This window comes from Oryzias latipes, chromosome 16 (genome assembly GCF_002234675.1).
Source record: "Oryzias latipes chromosome 16, ASM223467v1".
Classification (NCBI taxonomy): domain Eukaryota; kingdom Metazoa; phylum Chordata; class Actinopteri; order Beloniformes; family Adrianichthyidae; genus Oryzias; species Oryzias latipes.
In genome coordinates, this window is record NC_019874.2 from 10,207,735 (window position 1) to 10,227,170 (window position 19,436).

At 38.5% G+C, this 19,436-nt stretch overlaps 1 protein-coding gene across 1 annotated transcript in view; it reads left to right on the plus strand.

Moving 5' to 3' along the window:
- LOC101154973 (collagen alpha-1(XIV) chain) overlaps nucleotides 1-19,436 on the plus strand; it is a gene marked incomplete in the record, with an annotated part of 150,396 nt that overhangs the window by 52,161 nt on the left and 78,799 nt on the right. Inside the window, 12 exon segments of the mRNA XM_023963971.1 lie at nucleotides 1,211-1,340; nucleotides 1,524-1,669; nucleotides 1,749-1,878; nucleotides 1,998-2,137; nucleotides 2,366-2,492; nucleotides 4,040-4,179; nucleotides 5,629-5,761; nucleotides 6,541-6,573; nucleotides 6,864-7,006; nucleotides 9,361-9,493; nucleotides 12,937-13,059; nucleotides 15,271-15,420. Of these exon segments, the coding sequence (XP_023819739.1) occupies nucleotides 1,211-1,340; nucleotides 1,524-1,669; nucleotides 1,749-1,878; nucleotides 1,998-2,137; nucleotides 2,366-2,492; nucleotides 4,040-4,179; nucleotides 5,629-5,761; nucleotides 6,541-6,573; nucleotides 6,864-7,006; nucleotides 9,361-9,493; nucleotides 12,937-13,059; nucleotides 15,271-15,420 (1,528 nt within the window).

Below are 19,436 nucleotides of genomic sequence, written 5' to 3' on the forward strand. Positions count from 1 at the left end.
TGGAAAAAAAAGATTTTTAAGGTAGTGTAGGTCAAATACTTTTTTGTGTAAAATAATCTCAAAACCACATTTTGAAATAATTTCAATTTTAGTTTTGAGTTTCAGTTTTTATTTTGAATACATTTCTTTATCTAATTTATTTGTATTTCCTAATTACCATGATTTAGTTCAGTATAGTTGACATTAATTATAAGTATTTGATGGTTTGGACCCGCACTCCCTTAAAAAATAATGTTTACAATGTTTAGTTTAGTTTGTATGTTTGTTTTGATATTTCCCAGATTACTTAGTATTGGTGTTAAAGAATTGATGTATTATGTTATAGAATTATAGTTTAAAGCAGATCCCATATTTTGATGTAATTATAGTTTGAGAAAACAGTGCAAGTGGATGTTGTACATCAGTCATTTCTAAAGCAGAAATAATGTATAAATAACTGAGGTATTTTCATAGAATATCATAGTTAGTGGTGTTCTTTTTGCCATTTAGGGCTTTGATGTTACTATATTTTAGCAATTGTATGTTTTGCAGCTTTAAGGAAAAGCGTAGATTGTAGGATTGTGTTACTTTGAGCAATTTTCCAAATTCTTTTTTGGGACCAGCAAGTCCTTAATGGAGAGTCAAACTAGGGGTTTGAATGACAAATCATGATGCTCCAATTAGTCTTAGTTTCTTGATAAAGAAGTGAATAACTAGCTGCCAGAATGCATCTAAGACCACGTATTTTTCCAAAATTTCGCTCTGTGCCCGCCATATCGCTCAAAGAAAAGTTCAGGGAATTTTTCCTTAACCAACTTTCATCACTGGATTAAAAAACAAACAAAAAAAAACCCGTTGGTTTGGTAAGGTTGTTATTATTGCTATTATATTATAATAGATTGTATAATATTATTAATACCTGCTCAATTGCAATTAAAGCATCAGTTAGCAGGGGGACATGTTCATGAGATTATGTGTTTAGGCCTTTACAGTTTTTGACTTTTTATCAAAACTGTCAACCTTCTGTATCAGAACATTTTTTTAGATTGTGATAAAAAAGAAAATTGTTTGATCCCATTTTTTGATTTTGGCGTCTTTTCTCTCTAATCTCTTTTCTTTTCCCTCTAATCTGATTTACTCTCTTACTTATTACATTTCTGTTATTTTTGTACATTTTTTTAGTTGCACGTTTTTTAAAAATGTTCCACTTCCAACATATCCTCCACCCCAGACTGTAGTGGCTGGCAGTGAGACGTCGGTGGTGTTACAGCATCTCCGCTCCTCCACCGAGTACCAGCTTGCTGTGTTTGCTGTGTACTCAAACACGGCGAGCGAAGCTCTGAGAGGATTGGAAAAGACCCGTAAGTGCAGAAGTGTTCTTGTCTCTTCCACCTGAAGGCTTGATTTACGCATTAAGAGAACTGAAAAGAATAGCTTCAACTTTTTATTTCTGAACATGAAATAAACATTGTTAGAGAGATGTCTAACTCTAATGTATCCTTGAAATATGTTTGTAAATCTGCATTGTGCGTCTGTCTGTGTAGTCGCCCTACCGTCGGTCACCGGCCTTCAGCTGTTTGATGTGACTCACAGCACCATAGAAGTTGGGTGGGACAGCATTGACGGAGTCACGGGTTACATGCTGCTTTATGCTCCTATTGCAGCTGACGTAGGCTTGGATGAGAAGGAGGTATTTCCATGCAATATTTCAGTGGTCATATTCTAAAGTCAGTAAAGTCAGACTGCAAATGTTCCCTTTTTGCTTTAAGATCAAGGTGTCGGATGCTGTGACAATGCTGGAGTTGGACGGGCTGATCCCCGACACGGAATACGTTGTCACTGTCTATGCCATGTATGGAGATGAGGCCAGTGAGCCCGCAACAGCCCAGGGAACCACATGTAAGCAACTTTAATTCAGAATAAAAAATTAGATTTGAACGACTTTACTCTTAAAATAAATGTCAAAGCTCGATGAAAATGTAAAACATACATCACGATCCACTTGTCACGACCTTCAGCGCCACTGAAACCTCCCAGGAACCTCCAGTTTGCTGACATCACTCACAACTCTGCCCACATCAGCTGGGACCCGGCACCCAGCGGAGTCAGGGGCTACCGCATTATTCTGGTCAAAACAGAAGGACTAACCACAAATGAAGTCAGTACAACAACAAGTTTTGAATAATTTTTATTTTCCCCTTTAAGGTATATTTGCTGAAGTGAAAGGACATCTGAAATGAAGATTAGCAAAAAGAAAAAGTTACATTGACCATAGAAAAACAATATTCAAATGACCTCCAAACTAAACGGTTTTTAGTTATACAATTAGAAACAGAAAAAAAGTGTTTCCTGCTTCTTTTCTATCATATTGTTGTGGGTTCTGCAGGTAGACCTGGGTCCGGTGACCTCGTATGACCTGCAGGAGCTGGCATCTCTCACAGAGTATTCTGTGGCCGTCTTTGCTCTGTACGATGAAGGGCAGTCCATGGCGCTCACCGACAGCTTCACCACCAGTAAAACTATAACCATAACTGTCTTAAACATAAATACACAAATATGTTTATTTGACAAATTTGCTTCACACTTCCAGCCATTTTCTTTACTACCATTTTAGTTTGTTTAAAATTAATATATGTTTACTCCTGAGGTGAATCTGTAATCTAATGTGCTAGAATTGTTGTTTTTATCAATATTACTATGTAATAATCTCAAATTTCTGTTTAGTGATAGTTACGTTTTTGATAGTTAATACTGTAAACCGATGTATTTTCCAGTTTTCTTGTTGATTATAAGGATTTTGAAGTCCTAAATTCAGAACTGTTAACATTCAGATATATTTCATTTTCAATATAAACAGAATGTTATTTTATGGATTATTCAAGGGTCAAAGGTAACTAGAAAATCTAAAGATTCTTTTGACAAACTGAAGTACATGTTCATTATAAACAAAACAAATGCATATTCACGAATCACTAAAAGGAAACAGTTCTGAACAGTAAATGCTGTCATATTATAGCAAATTATAGCATTGTGTAGCAAGTTTTTTTTTTTTTTTTTTTTTTTACAAATCAGAAACAACTTCTACAAATCAAATTTTTTTCTTCACCGAATCTTCATCATCTACAAAAAAAAACAATTTTTTTATTTTTAAACACAATTTCTTGTAGTGTCATTTTTAATGTGAAAAATAGGTTTTCAGAAAACGGGAAACTAAAAAAGATTGCACCCCAACTTCAGCACCGTTCGGACCGGTCCAAGATAATATTTCCTGACATAAAACCTGAAAAGGTTTGAAAAGGTTTGGGGACCACTATAGTCAGTTAGTCAGTCACAGTATTATTCTCCATAATTCTTAAGGGTTTTATTGTTTCTCAACAGCTGACTGACTTTTCTAAATGAACCTTTTTCTATAGTTTGTAGTTTTGAACTCTTGGTGTCAAGACAGCTTTAAAATGTCAAATTTGCAAAAACACAAAATACTTTCAGATATGTCTTCATAGTCTGTTAGTGTGCTCAAACTTGGATTCAAGACAATTAAATATTTCAACCACCAACTTCCCTGTGAATAATTTTCTTGAAGTTTACCAAAAATCCCAGCATTATCTGAAGACATTTCTTTGAGAGCCCAGTGGTGGTTTTTCCACCTATGTCTCCTTCAGCAGTGGAAGTTTTTGGCAATCCGCCATCCTCATTTGCAGCACAGGATAAAAGCCCGTCACATCAGAACGTGATAGTACTCTGTCACACTAACAGATATTGATCCCAAAAAAATGTTTTTTTCTTTGAACAGTCCAGCATGGTTATGAGTCGATACTAAAAGCTATGTCTGTAGGAGGGCAATAATAATAACAATAAACCATGTTGATTATTTTTCACATCCTAACAATTCTGTTAAATTGTATGCCTTGTATATTTATGAAATCAATGCTAGGTTTTCCTAAAAACACAAATAAAATACATATTTATTAGCTTATGTAAAAATTATGCTGTAAGTATTGAATCACCCATAATAAAAATAACTATAAAAACAGGCTTAGAGAAGTGTTTCCGTGTCTTTCAGCTCCAGTGCCTGGTCCTCTTAATCTGCGCTCCAGTGATGTTCACGCTGACAGCTTCAAGGTCAGCTGGGGTCATTCAGCCGATGACATTGTTCTCTACAGACTCTCCTGGGCTCCCATCACAGGTGCCGACACAAAGGAGGTCAGTGCAGCTGACAGATGTTAGAAAACCACGGTCTTACTTCCCCACAGATACAAAAACCGTCAACTTTTGAAAAAAATCCATGTTTTGAAAGCAGAGGAGTCCATTTAGACCTAAACGTGCATGATTTCAGTAATGTTACTAGCAAACTTGGATCCTAAAACCTAAGTAGTCTTTGATGAATGTATCATAGGTTACAAAAAGGTTTACATAAAAAGCCAGTAAGACCCAACTTTAAAGAGCCACTGGTAAAATCCCTGGTTTGGCAGAGTTTGGAAAATATGGAATAAATCCAGAAATGAACAGCTTAGGTGCTCTATTGTTATGATTTTAAGGTGCCAGTAAGCTGCAAATGTGTAGGGTGGGGGCTTGAGCCTGTTTATGCAGTTTTCTCATTGGTCTGAGCAGGGGAAAAAAACACTGGGGGTTTTGAGGGGAACTACATGTGATGAATGAGAGAATGACACATGTATGTGCGTGCACACCCTTGTATAATTTAAACTTTATTTATAAAGAAATGATGCATAGCAAGTGAAATATTCTGATTAAAATTAGCTGAAAAATAAAAAGGTGACAATGGCTCACTGAAGACACGCCCGATTTAGGGCAAACAAATGGTCTCATTGATCAAATGTATGTGGGCTGTAGCTATAGAGCCCATAAAAGAAACAAATGTCACCACATATTCTGGTTATTGAATCTTCTAAAATCCATTTAGAAAATAGATTGCCCTCTGTGGAAGTCGTACTTTTGATGACCTCTTTGCATTTACTCTGTGGTTTGATTTTTTTTTTTACACATGAAAAAAAAAGTATAACTATTAAACTGATGCTTGAAACCAGATATATTCAACAGGAATCTCACTTTTAGCTCAGCAGCTCAACCTATATAGTGATTTATATTACTATTGAGTCCTAAAATTACTGGATTTTATTATTTTCTCTCACATATTTAAATAGTTTCTTGTAAAAAGTACTTTTTTTTATTATTTACAACATTTTCTGCTATAAATTTATGAATGGTAATCATATTTATTGTTTTTGCAACATTCCATCTGTTATGATTTGTGAAATTTGTAAGGTTTGGTTTGGTTTGTAGAACTGGTTCATATTTTAACAACAAAACACAGGATATCAGACTGAAAGAAATCTGAGCTAAAAGAAAAGATATGAAACTTTTTATTTGGTTTGAGTCCAGATCCATTAGTAAAGCTTTTGTTTCCATCCACTATAATAGAGTTTTTTAAATCCAGAAAACCATATTTTAGCCAAAATGCATTGTATTTATTGAACTGTATGGTTTAACTGTATTTAAAAGCAGAACATTGCAAAATAATCTTTTGGGAGTAAAAATCATACTATTGTTGCTTTCTCTCTTCTAGAGAGATTGTACAGATGCAAAGAGAACATATCCAGAGTTTTCTGCATCAGTTTTTTCTCTGTGCTTCAGGTTTTTTTGAGTGGAAGCGAAAACAGATACATCTTGACTGGTCTTAGTCACTCTACTGAGTATGAAGTCATGCTGACCGCAATATTAAAAGATGAAACTGAGAGTGACACCGTCTCTGTCACAGAGACCACATGTAGGTAACAACCCGACTGGATACTTTGGTGAATATATTTTGTTACCCATGTTGGTGAATTTTAAAGGGCCTATATCATGTAAAATTATTTTTTTGAGCTTTTAAGTGTAATGTCAATTCCTCACGAAAAGAAACCCTAAAGCAGTATTTTGATCCCTTCATGCATTTCTGAGTATTCCACTAAAAACTGCTCCCTGAGCACCAGCCCCTCCCAATCTACGAAAACAGTTGGGTTCTCATATTGTGACATCACAAAGTGAGGAACAGCCCCTTCCATGTAGAGTCTGTGCTGCCAGCCCCGCCCTCAGGCTAACACACACACACAGACACACACACACACACACACACACACACACACACACAAACACACTTCCTCCATGGAGCTTTCATATGCACAATATGCACATCCGACTTTACAAAAGTTCAGATGTTGTTTGTTTTTGTGGGCGAAACACAAACACTCTGTCAAGGCCGGCTCTAGGGTGACCTCATGTATATATATGTATGTATGTGTATATATATATATATATATATATATATATATATATATATATATATATATATATATATATATAGTTTACTCTGAAATGATTAGGAAAAGCATGATATAAGCCCTTTAAGATAATTATATGTATCTTTTTGTCATGACCTTTATCACAAGCTATGCATTTTATTAACAAAGACCGTTCCCATACTTCTCTCTAATTGGCTTGCTTTATTGGATTGTTTAGCCAAGGTTGTGTCTGATAATCTGATTTATGTTCTCTGTATTTCCCCAGCGGCCAAGACAACAATTGCTCCCACAACTACAGGTGAAAAGTGCCTTATTGTTACCCTGTAAAACTGCAAAATTTCAGATCACATGTTAAAAAAAACTGCATTCACCTGACCTCAAGGGTGTTCTCGGGGCGTCATAAAAACGCCCCGAAAATGCGTTAAACGTTAAAAAAAAAAAAACACAACTTTTCTATTAGAGGGGGTCTTTAAAAAGTTTCAAGGTTTGTCTTCATGTTGTGAAAATATAGAAGACAGTAGATTATAGCTGGTGTTGTCAAACAGAACTGAATTGTAGCTATCGTAACCACTGTCTTCTGTGTCCCAGCGGTTCGTCATTCTGTCAAAACCTTTTATCTGTCTGAGGAAACCACCCAGAGCCTAACAGCGACATGGGAGCCAGGAGACGTAAACGTGGAGAGCTACAGGATTTCCTATGCCAGCCTTAGCAGTGAGCACGGAGAGGACTTGGTAAGCCCGGGTAGGATCAATTAAGAGCACATGTGCAGATTCAAATGCAGTTCATCGTTTAGTATTTGATTAATGAAGGCCCTTGAAGTGTAGTCTTATATTCTTGAAACAGGTCTTCTTCTCTCAAGCCTATGGATATTGTAGTTCTCAAAACACAATTTTTTTCTGAAGAATTTCATTAATATTTGATACCCCCAGCTACTTGGATGACACAGTCAGAAAACTGATTACACTTTTAGTGGCAGTCCTCTCAGCTTCCGCCTCTCAATTCCTCTCGGCCTCCTCGGAGCCCTTTGGCTCAGTGCCACACACTGACCCTGATAACTAATTTACACTGAACACAGACACACATGGGCATAATCGGCCTCGCCACCCTTCCCCTGCTGTCACTCTCTCTGTTTCTCCCTTGGATCCTCTCTGCAGCTCCAGTTTTTTTTTTCCTCTCACCGTGTTTTAATTTCCCAATCTGTTGACGGGGCCACAGAAAATGGAGAGGCCAGGCTTACCCAGAAGACATTCCATTATCTTTTCAGTAGCCATTTACCTCACTGGGTGCAGAGATGCAGGGTGGCAAAAAAATGAGTAGACAAAAAAAGAAAAAATAAGTGGTACAAGAAACTAATGCTAAACCACATAATAATTTTAAAAAAGTTAGTCCTTTACTGGTTCTTTTGTTCCTCGCTGTCATGTTTGTAAAAGTTTAGAAATTAAAAAGCTGGACTAGGAAGAAAATATCTTTAAATTTGTAGTTTGACAATGTGAGAATCCAATGTGTAATCATATGATTCAAATACTCTCATTTAAAATTCCTTAGCATGTCACAATGCTTCCCATGACCATTTATTCATATCCCTTTACCATATTTTCTTCATAGGGTACATCAGATTATGATCAATGGTCTGTTTTCAAACTTACAGTATGTCATGACAAAGGCAGCGGCTGGACGGCTCGTTTGTTTAGGGGCAGGACTGGCGCAAAGGAAATCAGGGTTCAGTTCCACGGGACAGCGATGAGCTCCATCCAGTGTGGGTCCTTCAGCCCCTTCGCGCATTTACCTTACTATGTACCCGTTGCAAAATGTGTCAATTTTAAAAATCGCCTCCTCCAAGCACTAAAACTTTTTTTCAATAAATCCATGTGGCAAATTTATTATTGTAAATCCAATTAAGAAATTTCATAGTCAATGGAAAAGCAGCTACTGGAAGCTGATTTGCTGTGGTGACCATTGGTGGGATGCACCAAATGGTGAACAACATGTCATGTCTAAGGCCGACAAATTACAAGTGAAGCTCATGAAGCTAAACCAGGGGTGGGCAACCTTCTCCACTCGTGGGCCACAAAGGGATCTAAAATTTCGATGGAAGGGCTGAACCAGGAGCAGATGCTAAGTGTTTGGGTAATCCACCTTATGAGAGACAGAAATAACATGGAAACCGGACAAAAACTTGCTTTAATTTTGATTGAAAATGAATATATATATTTTCAAACCGAACATTTTTGAGTTTTTATTTCAGAACTTGTTTAAAATCTGAGAGTTCAAAACTTCATGGAGGAAATCATCCATGATCTTAGAATGAAAACAAAGATCTGATCGCCATCAAAGATTTCTGTAGATACGAAGAACTGTGCGTTTCTGTACAGCAGACACGAGACAGAGGAGATTGAAAAGTAGCATAGACGCAAGAAAAAAAATCAGTGAGACGGCAAACGATGAGCAGCGATGAAGAAAGGGAAGACTGTCTTCTCATCTATCTGACAGGGACTTTTAAGAGGGTTCAGATTGGGGCACAGACTACAGAAGGGTGCAATAAAATGTCACCCTCTATGCGGGTCTCGACCCCAACGGCAGATTAAAAGAAAAGAGAATAATGCATCTCTGATGTCATTCAGCAGGCCAGACCCAACATGGAACATGGTCAGCCCTCTCAGCCCACAGTCAGATATTTTGACAGATCGCCGTTCACCTCTCAAAATCGCATCAACATTAGTAAGAACAACCAGAGTTAATCCACATATAACGGGCTGCATTTTAATGAAAATGCAGAAAATATGAAAGGTTACATAATTTGTAGCCTATTGCCTCTTTCATGCCAATACTTAATTTTTCCTTGAAGTAACAAATGTATTTTATTGTCAGGACCCCATTTGATGTAATTATCCGTTACTAAGGGAGAGTAAGTCTTATAGTGACTTTGAATTGGTCATAGTTAGAAATGCAATTTTTAGTTTTGGACTATGAAGTACAAGAGAATGGTATGGGTTGGGCAGTTCAAATTTCAAATCTGGATATTATTAAAAACAAATCTGTAATGGAATTACAGCTGTCCAAAGACTTGTTTTTTGTGTGTTTTCAGGTGTTGGTTGATGGCAGTGAGACGGCTGTGAAGCTGGAATCTTTACAACCAGACACGCAGTACAGAGTAACACTCACACCGGTGTACAGGGATGGAGACAGCAGCATTAGTGTCTCTGCACTGGGATCCACATGTGAGTCCCATGATGCACACATGCACACAAAACAAAAACAAAAGCTTTTTACTGTATTAAACGATGGCAGCTCCAGAGACGTGACACAAGCAGAAGCAATTCAGCCTCATTGAATTGAGCAGAATGCTAATTTACATCACTTTAATGTCATGCAAATTTATGTTTAGGATTTATTAAAGTAATGAGAAATACTGATGTTATTCTAGTTGTGGTAATGAGGGCTGCTCATCGTAAAAAGGGCTCCTTGATTACTAAAATGATTCAACTATGGTGTTGTGCGGCAATTCCTTTTTCTGAACTAATTTCTTGATTGCCTCTTATGAGCAGGCGTGTTTCTTTCCTATTTGCAAATAGATGTCAGATTAGATGCGTCATAGTTTCAGAGGAGATCATTTCCGCTAAATATAGTGCAAATTATGATGAAGTCCGCCCTGAGCACCTCAAGTCTCTGGATGCTGTGGGAGTGTCTTGGCTGACACGTCTCTGCAGCATCGCGTGGCGGTTGGGAACCGTACCACTGGACTGGCAGACAGGGGTGGTGGTTCCCCTCTTTAAGAAGGGGGACCGGAGGGTGTGTTCCAACCATAGGGGAATTACACTCCTCAGCCTCCCTGGGAAAGTCTATGCCAGGGTACTGGAGAGGAGAGTCCGTCCGATAGTCGAACCTCGGATTCAGGAACAACAGTGCGGTTTCCGTCCTGGTCGTGGAACAGTGGACCAGCTCTACACCCTATCTAGGGTGCTGGAGGGTTTGTGGGAGTTCGCTCATCCAGTCCATATGTGTTTTGTGGATTTGGAGAAGGCGTTCGACCGCGTCCCCCGTGGCATCCTGTGGGGGGTGCTCTGGGAGTATGGGGTCCGGGGAGCCTTACTGAGGGCTGTCCGGTCTCTGTATGACCGGAGTAGGAGCTTGGTCCGCATAGCCGGCAGTAAGTCAGACCTGTTCCCGGTCCACGTTGGACTCCGGCAGGGCTGCCCTCTATCACCGGTTCTGTTCATAGTTTTTATGGACAGAATTTCTAGGCGCAGCCAGGGGCCGGAAGGGATCTGGTTTGGGGACCACAGGATTTCCTCTCTGCTTTTTGCAGATGATGTTGTCCTGTTGGCTTCATCGAACCGGGACCTCCAGCGTGCATTGGGGCGGTTTGCGGCCGAGTGTGAAGCGGCTGGGATGAGGGTCAGCACCGCTAAATCTGAGGCCATGGTCCTTGACCGGAGAAAGGTAGTTTGCCATCTCTCGGTCGGTGGAGTGTCCCTGCCCCAGGTGGAGGAGTTTAAATACCTTGGGGTCTTGTTCACGAGTGAGGGAAGATCGGAGCGTGAGATTGACAGGCGGATCGGAGCAGCGTCCGTAGTTATGCGGTCGCTCTATCGGTCCGTCGTGGTGAAGAGAGAGCTGAGCCGAAAAGCAAAGCTCTCAATTTACCGGTCGATCTACGTTCCAGTACTCACCTATGGTCATGAGCTATGGGTCATGACCGAAAGAACAAGGTCCAGAATACAAGCGGCTGAAATGAGCTTCCTCCGCAGGGTGGCTGGGCGCTCCCTTAGAGATAGGGTGAGTAGCTCGGTCACCCGCGGAGAGCTCGGAGTAGAACCGCTTCTCCTCCACATCGAAAGGAGCCAGTTGAGGTGGCTCGGGCATCTAGTTCGGATGCCTCCTGGACGCCTCCCTGGAGAGGTGTTCCGGGCATGTCCCACTGGGCGGAGGCCCCGGGGAAGACCTAGGACACGCTGGAGAGACTACGTCTCTCGGCTGGCCTGGGAACGTCTCGGGGTCCCCCCAGAGGAGCTGGAGGAAGTGGCTGGGGTGAGGGAAGTCTGGGCATCTCTGCTCAGTCTGCTGCCCCCGCGACCCGGTCCCGGATAAGCGGAGGAAGATGGATGGATGGATGGATAGTGCAAATTAAATTGTCTACTTACTGTGAACAGTGCAAAAAATGGGGGTCCAGGCATAAAACACAAGTTCAATTATTGTTTGATTTAAGTTTTGAGTAATTTTATGAGGCACTAAAATTACTTGTTTTTTTTAGTGTAAGTGATACTACTTTGCATTCAAAGTGATACACTTTGAAAGTGCATCCAAATGTAAGAAAGCCAAAGAGGAAAAGAGCTTCAACATCCTCAGTTGTGGTTGGAAAGGATTGTTCACGCTTGTGAAAAACTGGGGGGGGGGGGGGGGGGGGGGGGGGGGGCCACTGGCCAGTGTCAGTCCATGGGTCACTTGGTACCGGGTCGCAGAGAAAAAAAAACAATACGTTACTTAATATCCTTTTTGTTTTATTCCTCTGATTCAGAATTATTCAAGACTAAGACCTTTCAAATTCACAACAGACATGTTAAACATGTCCTTATGAATGTGTTCAATTCAATTTTATTTGTATAGCCCAAATTCACAACAACAGTCGTCTCGATGGGCTTCGTATTGGTAATTGAAATAGTGAAACATAAACTCAAAAGGATCATGAATACAGAGTTCAATAGGAAAATACTAAAATGAACTAACAAACTGACTAAGCTAAACTGGCATCCCTGCCCTTAGACCCCCTTTGCGGTAAAGAAAAACCTACCTATGTTGACAGATTCCTTACCACATATGAGTCCTGCTTATGGAACAGTTCTGAAACCCTTTGTTTCTAAAACCTGTCTGATGAGAAAATAAGAGAGCAAAATAATCTCTCTGTGTTATACGTCCTGCACAGTCAGAGCTTTATTATTTTTGTCATGACCCTACTGAGGTTTGAAAAATAGATTTTCTCTTCGTCTGTGCTCACTGCGCTCACACTTAGTTACAATTGTTAAACCCAGTGAAACCAACAAACAAAACCACAACATCTGCATAAAAACTAGTTCTTTTTGGTTCTGACCAAGCTGAGAAAAAAAACCTACAAAAACAGATCCCTTATAAAATAAGTAAAATAATTCTTACCTCATTAGCAGATTTCCTTTAAGTAAGCGGGAAAAATAAAAATGCTAATGGGGTAAGAAAATGATCTTACCAAGCATTCTTATTTTAAGAAAACAATTCTAGTCACTAAGATATATTTGCTCAAGCTAAGAGTATTTTGTGTTTTACAGTCGCTGAAAATCTTACAACAGTCTATGGCGCAAGATTTCCTTAACAGGGTCTATATTTACTAATTCTGATAAACTAACAATTGATTCAATTGGAGTTATGTGAATGGGTACATAGAACACTGCATGCTCATTAAATCTAATTGTCTCCTTTTTTTGGCACAATCTACATGTTTTAATTACAATCTGCTTAGCAGGAGGCTTTATTTCATAAAAAATGAAGGTTACTATTGAACATGTCATTATGTCCTGTGCAGCGCAGAACTAAATTTCTTTTCTAAAGCAATCATGCACTAATCTGCCTCCTTTATTGTTACGTTAAACTGCTGAAAGCTCGTATGTTGTCTGATTCGTATCCTCTCTGGCAGTGCCGCTCTCATCTCCTAAATATCTTCGTGTGACAGAGGAGTGGTATAATCAATTCAGGGTATCCTGGGATTCACCCCGCTCTCCCACCGTGGGCTACCGGATTGCCTACCAGCCCATCCATGGTAAATACACGCAGACATAAAACAAATGCTGGCATTAGCAGTATGACATGACAACAACCTCTGGTTAATTTTTTTTACAAGTGATTATAAGTGGTTCAAAACACAATTGTCAAACATTTTTAGATTTCTAAAATCCTGCTTGTTGTTGTAAAGAAAGTTAGATGTAGGGGGAATTTTGAAGTCTGGCTTTCCATTGAGGTCTGTGTCAAGGATTCTTTGCAACATGTTCCAAACACTTTTTACTTCCCGGTTCAATATTTTCAGATGGCTTTCTGACTGAATGTCCATCTCACCGGCCTATTCACTTAGCTATAGGTTCCTATGGGTGAGCCTAGCCACCACGAAGAAGTTCTTTGTTATCCAAGTCTTAACTTCTAGAGCAGTGGTCTCCAGCCACTGGGCCACTGGCCAGTGTCAGTCCATGGGTCACTTGGTACCGGGTCGCAGAGAAAAAAAAACAATACGTTACTTAATATCCTTTTTGTTTTATTCCTCTGATTCAGAATTATTCAAGACTAAGACCTTTCAAATTCACAACAGACATGTTAAACATGTCCTTATGAATGTGTTCAATTCAATTTTATTTGTATAGCCCAAATTCACAACAACAGTCGTCTCGATGGGCTTCGTATTGGTAATTGAAATAGTGAAACATAAACTCAAAAGGATCATGAATACAGAGTTCAATAGGAAAATACTAAAATGAACTAACAAACTGACTAAGCTAAACTGGCATCCCTGCCCTTAGACCCCCTTTGCGGTAAAGAAAAACCTACCTATGTTGACAGATTCCTTACCACATATGAGTCCTGCTTATGGAACAGTTCTGAAACCCTTTGTTTCTAAAACCTGTCTGATGAGAAAATAAGAGAGCAAAATAATCTCTCTGTGTTATACGTCCTGCACAGTCAGAGCTTTATTATTTTTGTCATGACCCTACTGAGGTTTGAAAAATAGATTTTCTCTTCGTCTGTGCTCACTGCGCTCACACTTAGTTACAATTGTTAAACCCAGTGAAACCAACAAACAAAACCACAACATCTGCATAAAAACTAGTTCTTTTTGGTTCTGACCAAGCTGAGAAAAAAAACCTACAAAAACAGATCCCTTATAAAATAAGTAAAATAATTCTTACCTCATTAGCAGATTTCCTTTAAGTAAGCGGGAAAAATAAAAATGCTAATGGGGTAAGAAAATGATCTTACCAAGCATTCTTATTTTAAGAAAACAATTCTAGTCACTAAGATATATTTGCTCAAGCTAAGAGTATTTTGTGTTTAAAAACTTTCTTTATGAAAATATTTTTCTTGCAAGACAAAAAATAAAGCGCTTTTTTTTTCTTTTTTTTTTTTACTTCCTCCAGATTCTTTTTTTGCAGTGTACAAGCTCTGGAAGCACCCCGAACCTTTGGACTTATTAGTTATGAATACAATAGCTGATAAAATATCAACTTTGACTAATTTGATAATCTAAATTACCTTAAACACACATCTCTCACACAATGCTAATATGGAGAAGTTTATGTCGAACATCAACTAGCAGCAGTCTTGGAAAGAAAAGTAGGAAATAATCTAATACAATTTATTTATATATTGGGAACGTCCACATTTCACACAAAGTCTCCTCCTACTGTCCAACAGTGACACAGTAACCAGTAGAAAAAGGAAGAAGCCCCTCCCTGCTTGTCAGGTGTGAACACCTTGAGCGTTTAAGAGCCTGCGTTTAACCCATTCTTGAACATCCCCGGTCTGTACGTCTTATAACTGCTATGAGTAATGCCATGCACATTGCAAAGTCATCTTCTAGAAGCCTGCAGATTTGTATTCAACTATACACTTCAGTGTAAATGTTGCTGACACCGCTGACGGTGAACAATGTTCATCTGCATTAGACAAAAATGCTGCTTTATCATTTCATTTCTAGTGGTATTGCACTTAGCTAAACAGGAAGTAGCCACCGCTTCTTCTAAAATACTTTCACATTCCTGAAAGGATTTACAAGATGGACATCTTTGACAGAATCGTAAAAAGTGATGGGGGCATTTAAAGAGGTTTGTGTTTTTCCTTTAGTGCAAGGTATGAGGAACAGATCCATCTGATATTATTCCCTGTTAGAAACTTTTTGAATGAAAAATTGTGTAATTTTTCAAAAGTTACCTGTTACAGAGTGGAGGCTAACTTTCTGTTGTCTTTCTTTGCATGTGTGTTGTAGTTCAAGGTCCGCTTTTGGAGACTACAGCTGCAGGGGACAAGAACTCCGTGCTCCTCGTCAATCTGCTCAGTGGTACCGAGTACAGAGTTCAAGTGTCTGCGTTGTACCCTTCAGGAGAAAGTGAACCTCTTCTAGCTAACGCAAAGACATGTGAGCATTTTTAAATTTGACTTATAAAACACAACCAATTTCTCAAAGCAGAAAAAAAAATCACATTGTAATTTTAGAAGAAACATGACTATGAAGACTCTCATTCATCCAGGTTGGTTCCATTGTAGTAGGTTTAGGGGATGTCATCTGGACTTGGTTTTAAAGTTAGAAGACGTTTCACCTCTTATCCAAGAATTGACAAAGCCTCTTGGATAAGAGGTGAAACGTCTTCTAACTTTAAAACCAAGTACAAATGACATCCCCTAAACCTACTACAATTGTAATTTTTAGATAATCTCTGCTACAGTGATGGAAAAACAAAATGGGTGAAGGGCTGGTTGAGTCTAACCTTCTAATGTGTAATTGTAAACAGGAATCCGTTGAAATGTATAAAAAGCATCCTAAACTAAAGTTTGAAGTTATTGTGAACGTTGGGAGGAAGCTGTAGATGTAGCAATTCAAAAATCTGAAAATCAAAAAGGGACGTCTGCAGGGGCAGAATGCATGGGAAGTGCAGGCTCAATCTATGTGCTCTTACTTCCATTGACAGTCAGTTAATCACAGATTGACGGGGAGAAATTAATTTTCCTTTGTGGGGACCTTTCCCATTCCATATTAACTTGGTATTGTGCTTTATGTAAACTGCAGTTCCTGTCTGTTTTAGACATATTGACAAACTGAGAAATAGAAAGACAAAGACGAAAAATAGCTCAAGTTTGTGTACCTTAGATTTATGAATGTTTGAATTTAATTCACTTACATAAGTGTGTATTCTGGTTAGGAATCCTGCCTGCAAAATATAGTATCATGTAAAATCTACTGACTTAGTATTTCTTATTGGATAATAAAAAGTACACATGTCCTACACATGTCCTTAATATAGGACATGTGTAAAGAAAAGAATGTTTAAAATTGCTTTTCTGAGTATTTCTTGATTCAAATTGTGGTAAATCAGGAGCAGATGAAAAATGCAGAAAAAGCCTGTAGGTGTGATGTAGAAGCAACTACGGCAAGCCACAAGCTCCCCTTCTCTTGTCCGTGTGTAGGCGTCTGCTTATAGACGACTAGATACACGAACATCTTTGTTTTCCTCTTTGTCTCTTATTGTTGTTGGTAATGTCTCATTGCGCCGGTCCCAGGCCAAGACAAACACAGACACAGCGTTGTGTCAGGAAGGCTTCTGCGGTAAAATGTTAGTTTATTTTCTGATACTGACGGAAGTATTATTTTGGAAAACTATTGGATTCTGTTCAACACATCCGTCTGTCTTAATGCATCAAGTGACTTTTAGCAACTATTTAAGTTAAGTTAACTGTTAGGTTAGTAGCACAAAGCTAAAAAGCTAATAAAAACCAAACAATTAAACATGTTTGGAAAGTTTCTTTGGGGAGACAAGAGCCAGGGGAGCAAACGTTAGAAAAGCCTTTGACTTCACAGAAACATAAAGCTGCTGTTTACAGACAAAAGGAGGAGTCTTCCTCAAAATAAGGATTTGTTGAGACAATTGTGACTGACTTTCAAATGTTTCACACACACAGATAATGACGAGGCAGACACGGTGGATTCATATTTATAAATATATTTAGAAAATTTCAGTTTTACGATGACTGTGTCATTTTAATTTGCTCTATTTATCCGTCACATCTTAAAAGTTGGTCGCAGCTGAAGTTGGCGTCCGGTTGTTAGCATCCACTTTGACGTTAAAGCGAAAATCTTCATCGCAAAGTCAAAATTTTTAACCAGCTGCAAATATTTTACACAGAATGAAGATTCAATTAAACAAAGTTGCTGATTTATGTAAACTTGTAAAAGTCACATTTATGAACTTATCAACAGCAAGGGTGAATTCAGCCGACATTTGGTAAGAAACTTTAGCACAGAAAATGTCTCTCTGTGTAAAAAAAAAAAATAGACAGTTAATTATGATTTATGCAAGAACAAAATATGACCAATCTTTTTGCCCTGAAAGATAAACTGAGGCTGAGTTGAGTTCTCTGTAGTTTTTCGCTTTTGTTGAACTTTTTACAAATCAGAAACAACTTCTACAAATCAACAACTTTTCTTCATTGAATCTTTGTCAGTTTTTTAAACTTTTTTTTTTTTGTAGTATTATTTGAATATGAAAAATAGGTTTTTCAGATAGCGGAAATTAAACAATCTTAAACCCCAACTTTGTCCCTATTTGGACCGGTTCATGAAAATATTGTCTTACATTAACCTGGTCTCTGGCCTAAAAAAGGTTGGGGACCACTGCTTTATGTTACCACCTCTCTATGTTCACAGTACGCTTATCAGTCATACGAAAAAAAACAAGTACGTCTTTGTTGCAAAAAAATATGACCAAACCTTTCATTCATTTTAGTGAAAAATGTGGGCTGTATTCTAAACTCCACACTGCGTGAAACCTTTAATCCAATTACAATTTGAAATGTATCAAATCCACCAATGTTTCATGTGAAATTGTGTCCATATCCGTGTGATCCTGGAGGACGGGATTTATATTTAACTCATGTCAATTTAATAATGTGTAGTAACATATTTCCCATGGGTACTGTGCTTTCACTGCAGCATAGAGTTAAATAGGCACCTCTGCACTGATGTATTAAAAACACCATGTACCAGCGCCTTGTTATTGATAGCTCAGGGGCCATTGAATCAAAGTAATAAATTTACCCAGATAAAATCAATATGGTCTGGAATCATGATCTTGGTTTCAACCTTACAGGCACCTGGAAAACAATTGTTTGACTTCCTTGAAAATGCTATGAATTTTTAAGGTTCTGATTTTTCTATCGAAATTTTTTTACAAAAAAAATGTATTTATCTAAAAAAAAATATGTTTTTGTAAGCCTATATGCTTGTTTTCTGACACATTAAGTGTAAAATTCAGTTTTGCAATTTTTAAACATCTCCGTTTGTTGCCATACGTAATAATACTTGTGTATTTATAATGATAACACTCGCTTATATTGGCACAAAATAAGTACACAGATTGAGTATTTGTATTTATGATGAAACTTAAAACATATAAGGTGCTGAAAAACTTCAACGTTTATTCAGATACATTCCAATCATCTTTGGATTTATTTTCAAAGTGTTCCCAGTGGTCATTCAATTATGATCATGCCGTTTTTGGCCGAAATGAAAAAAGAATTGTCATTTTTGTGGCAGTGGTTCATTAGATTATTTGCCTCTCAGTTGTGGTCGGGACTGTTGGCGTGGAAGTAACCCTCCCCCGATATCCAGTTATGCCTTTGTTTAGACTCTTGCCAGCTTTCAGCCCTCACAACCCCAAGCTAACATTACCGGTGAAACAAAAATAGCGAGCAATATCGGAGCTAACCAGTCACATAAATTTGGAGACAGATGGCAGCTCAGACAAGGAAAATGAAGATGTTAATGTATCTATTTGTCTGCAAGTGGATGCATCAGAATGGAGATGAGACTTTGGCAAGCTCAGTTCAGTTGTTGCATCACAAATAATGGGTGGGACCAGAGCCACCCCTCCCGCTTTAGGTACCATAACCATTCGGCCTGCACCAACCGTTCGGGGTACTTCGACTAGTGCTGACGTCACATTATGTGATTGGCTGTTGGTCTGATGTAGGTCAGATAGTGATTAGTCTGGACAAATTACTATATACTATGTACTATATATTCCGTTGTAAACAAACAGAGCTCCGACATGGAGCGAGATTATCTTCTAAACGTGCTTTTGTTATGGTTATTATTATTAAGTGCATTGCAGCCGAACGGACTGCGGTCCAAACCCTTCTCCAGACCACACACTATAACAAAGCACCTTCCCTGCCTGCGAACACGAAGCTAAGAGACTCCAGCTGCTCTGCTCAGAGACACGGTTCTCTTGTGTGGAGCAGCAGGTTCATTCTAACAGCCACAGATCTTTTTACAACGTGGGTTGTGGCAAAATCTCTCCATAAACACTATAAAGAATAATGTCAGACACAACTTATGAGGGAAAAGAACTTTAGGTTACAAAGGAAACGTGAAATGAA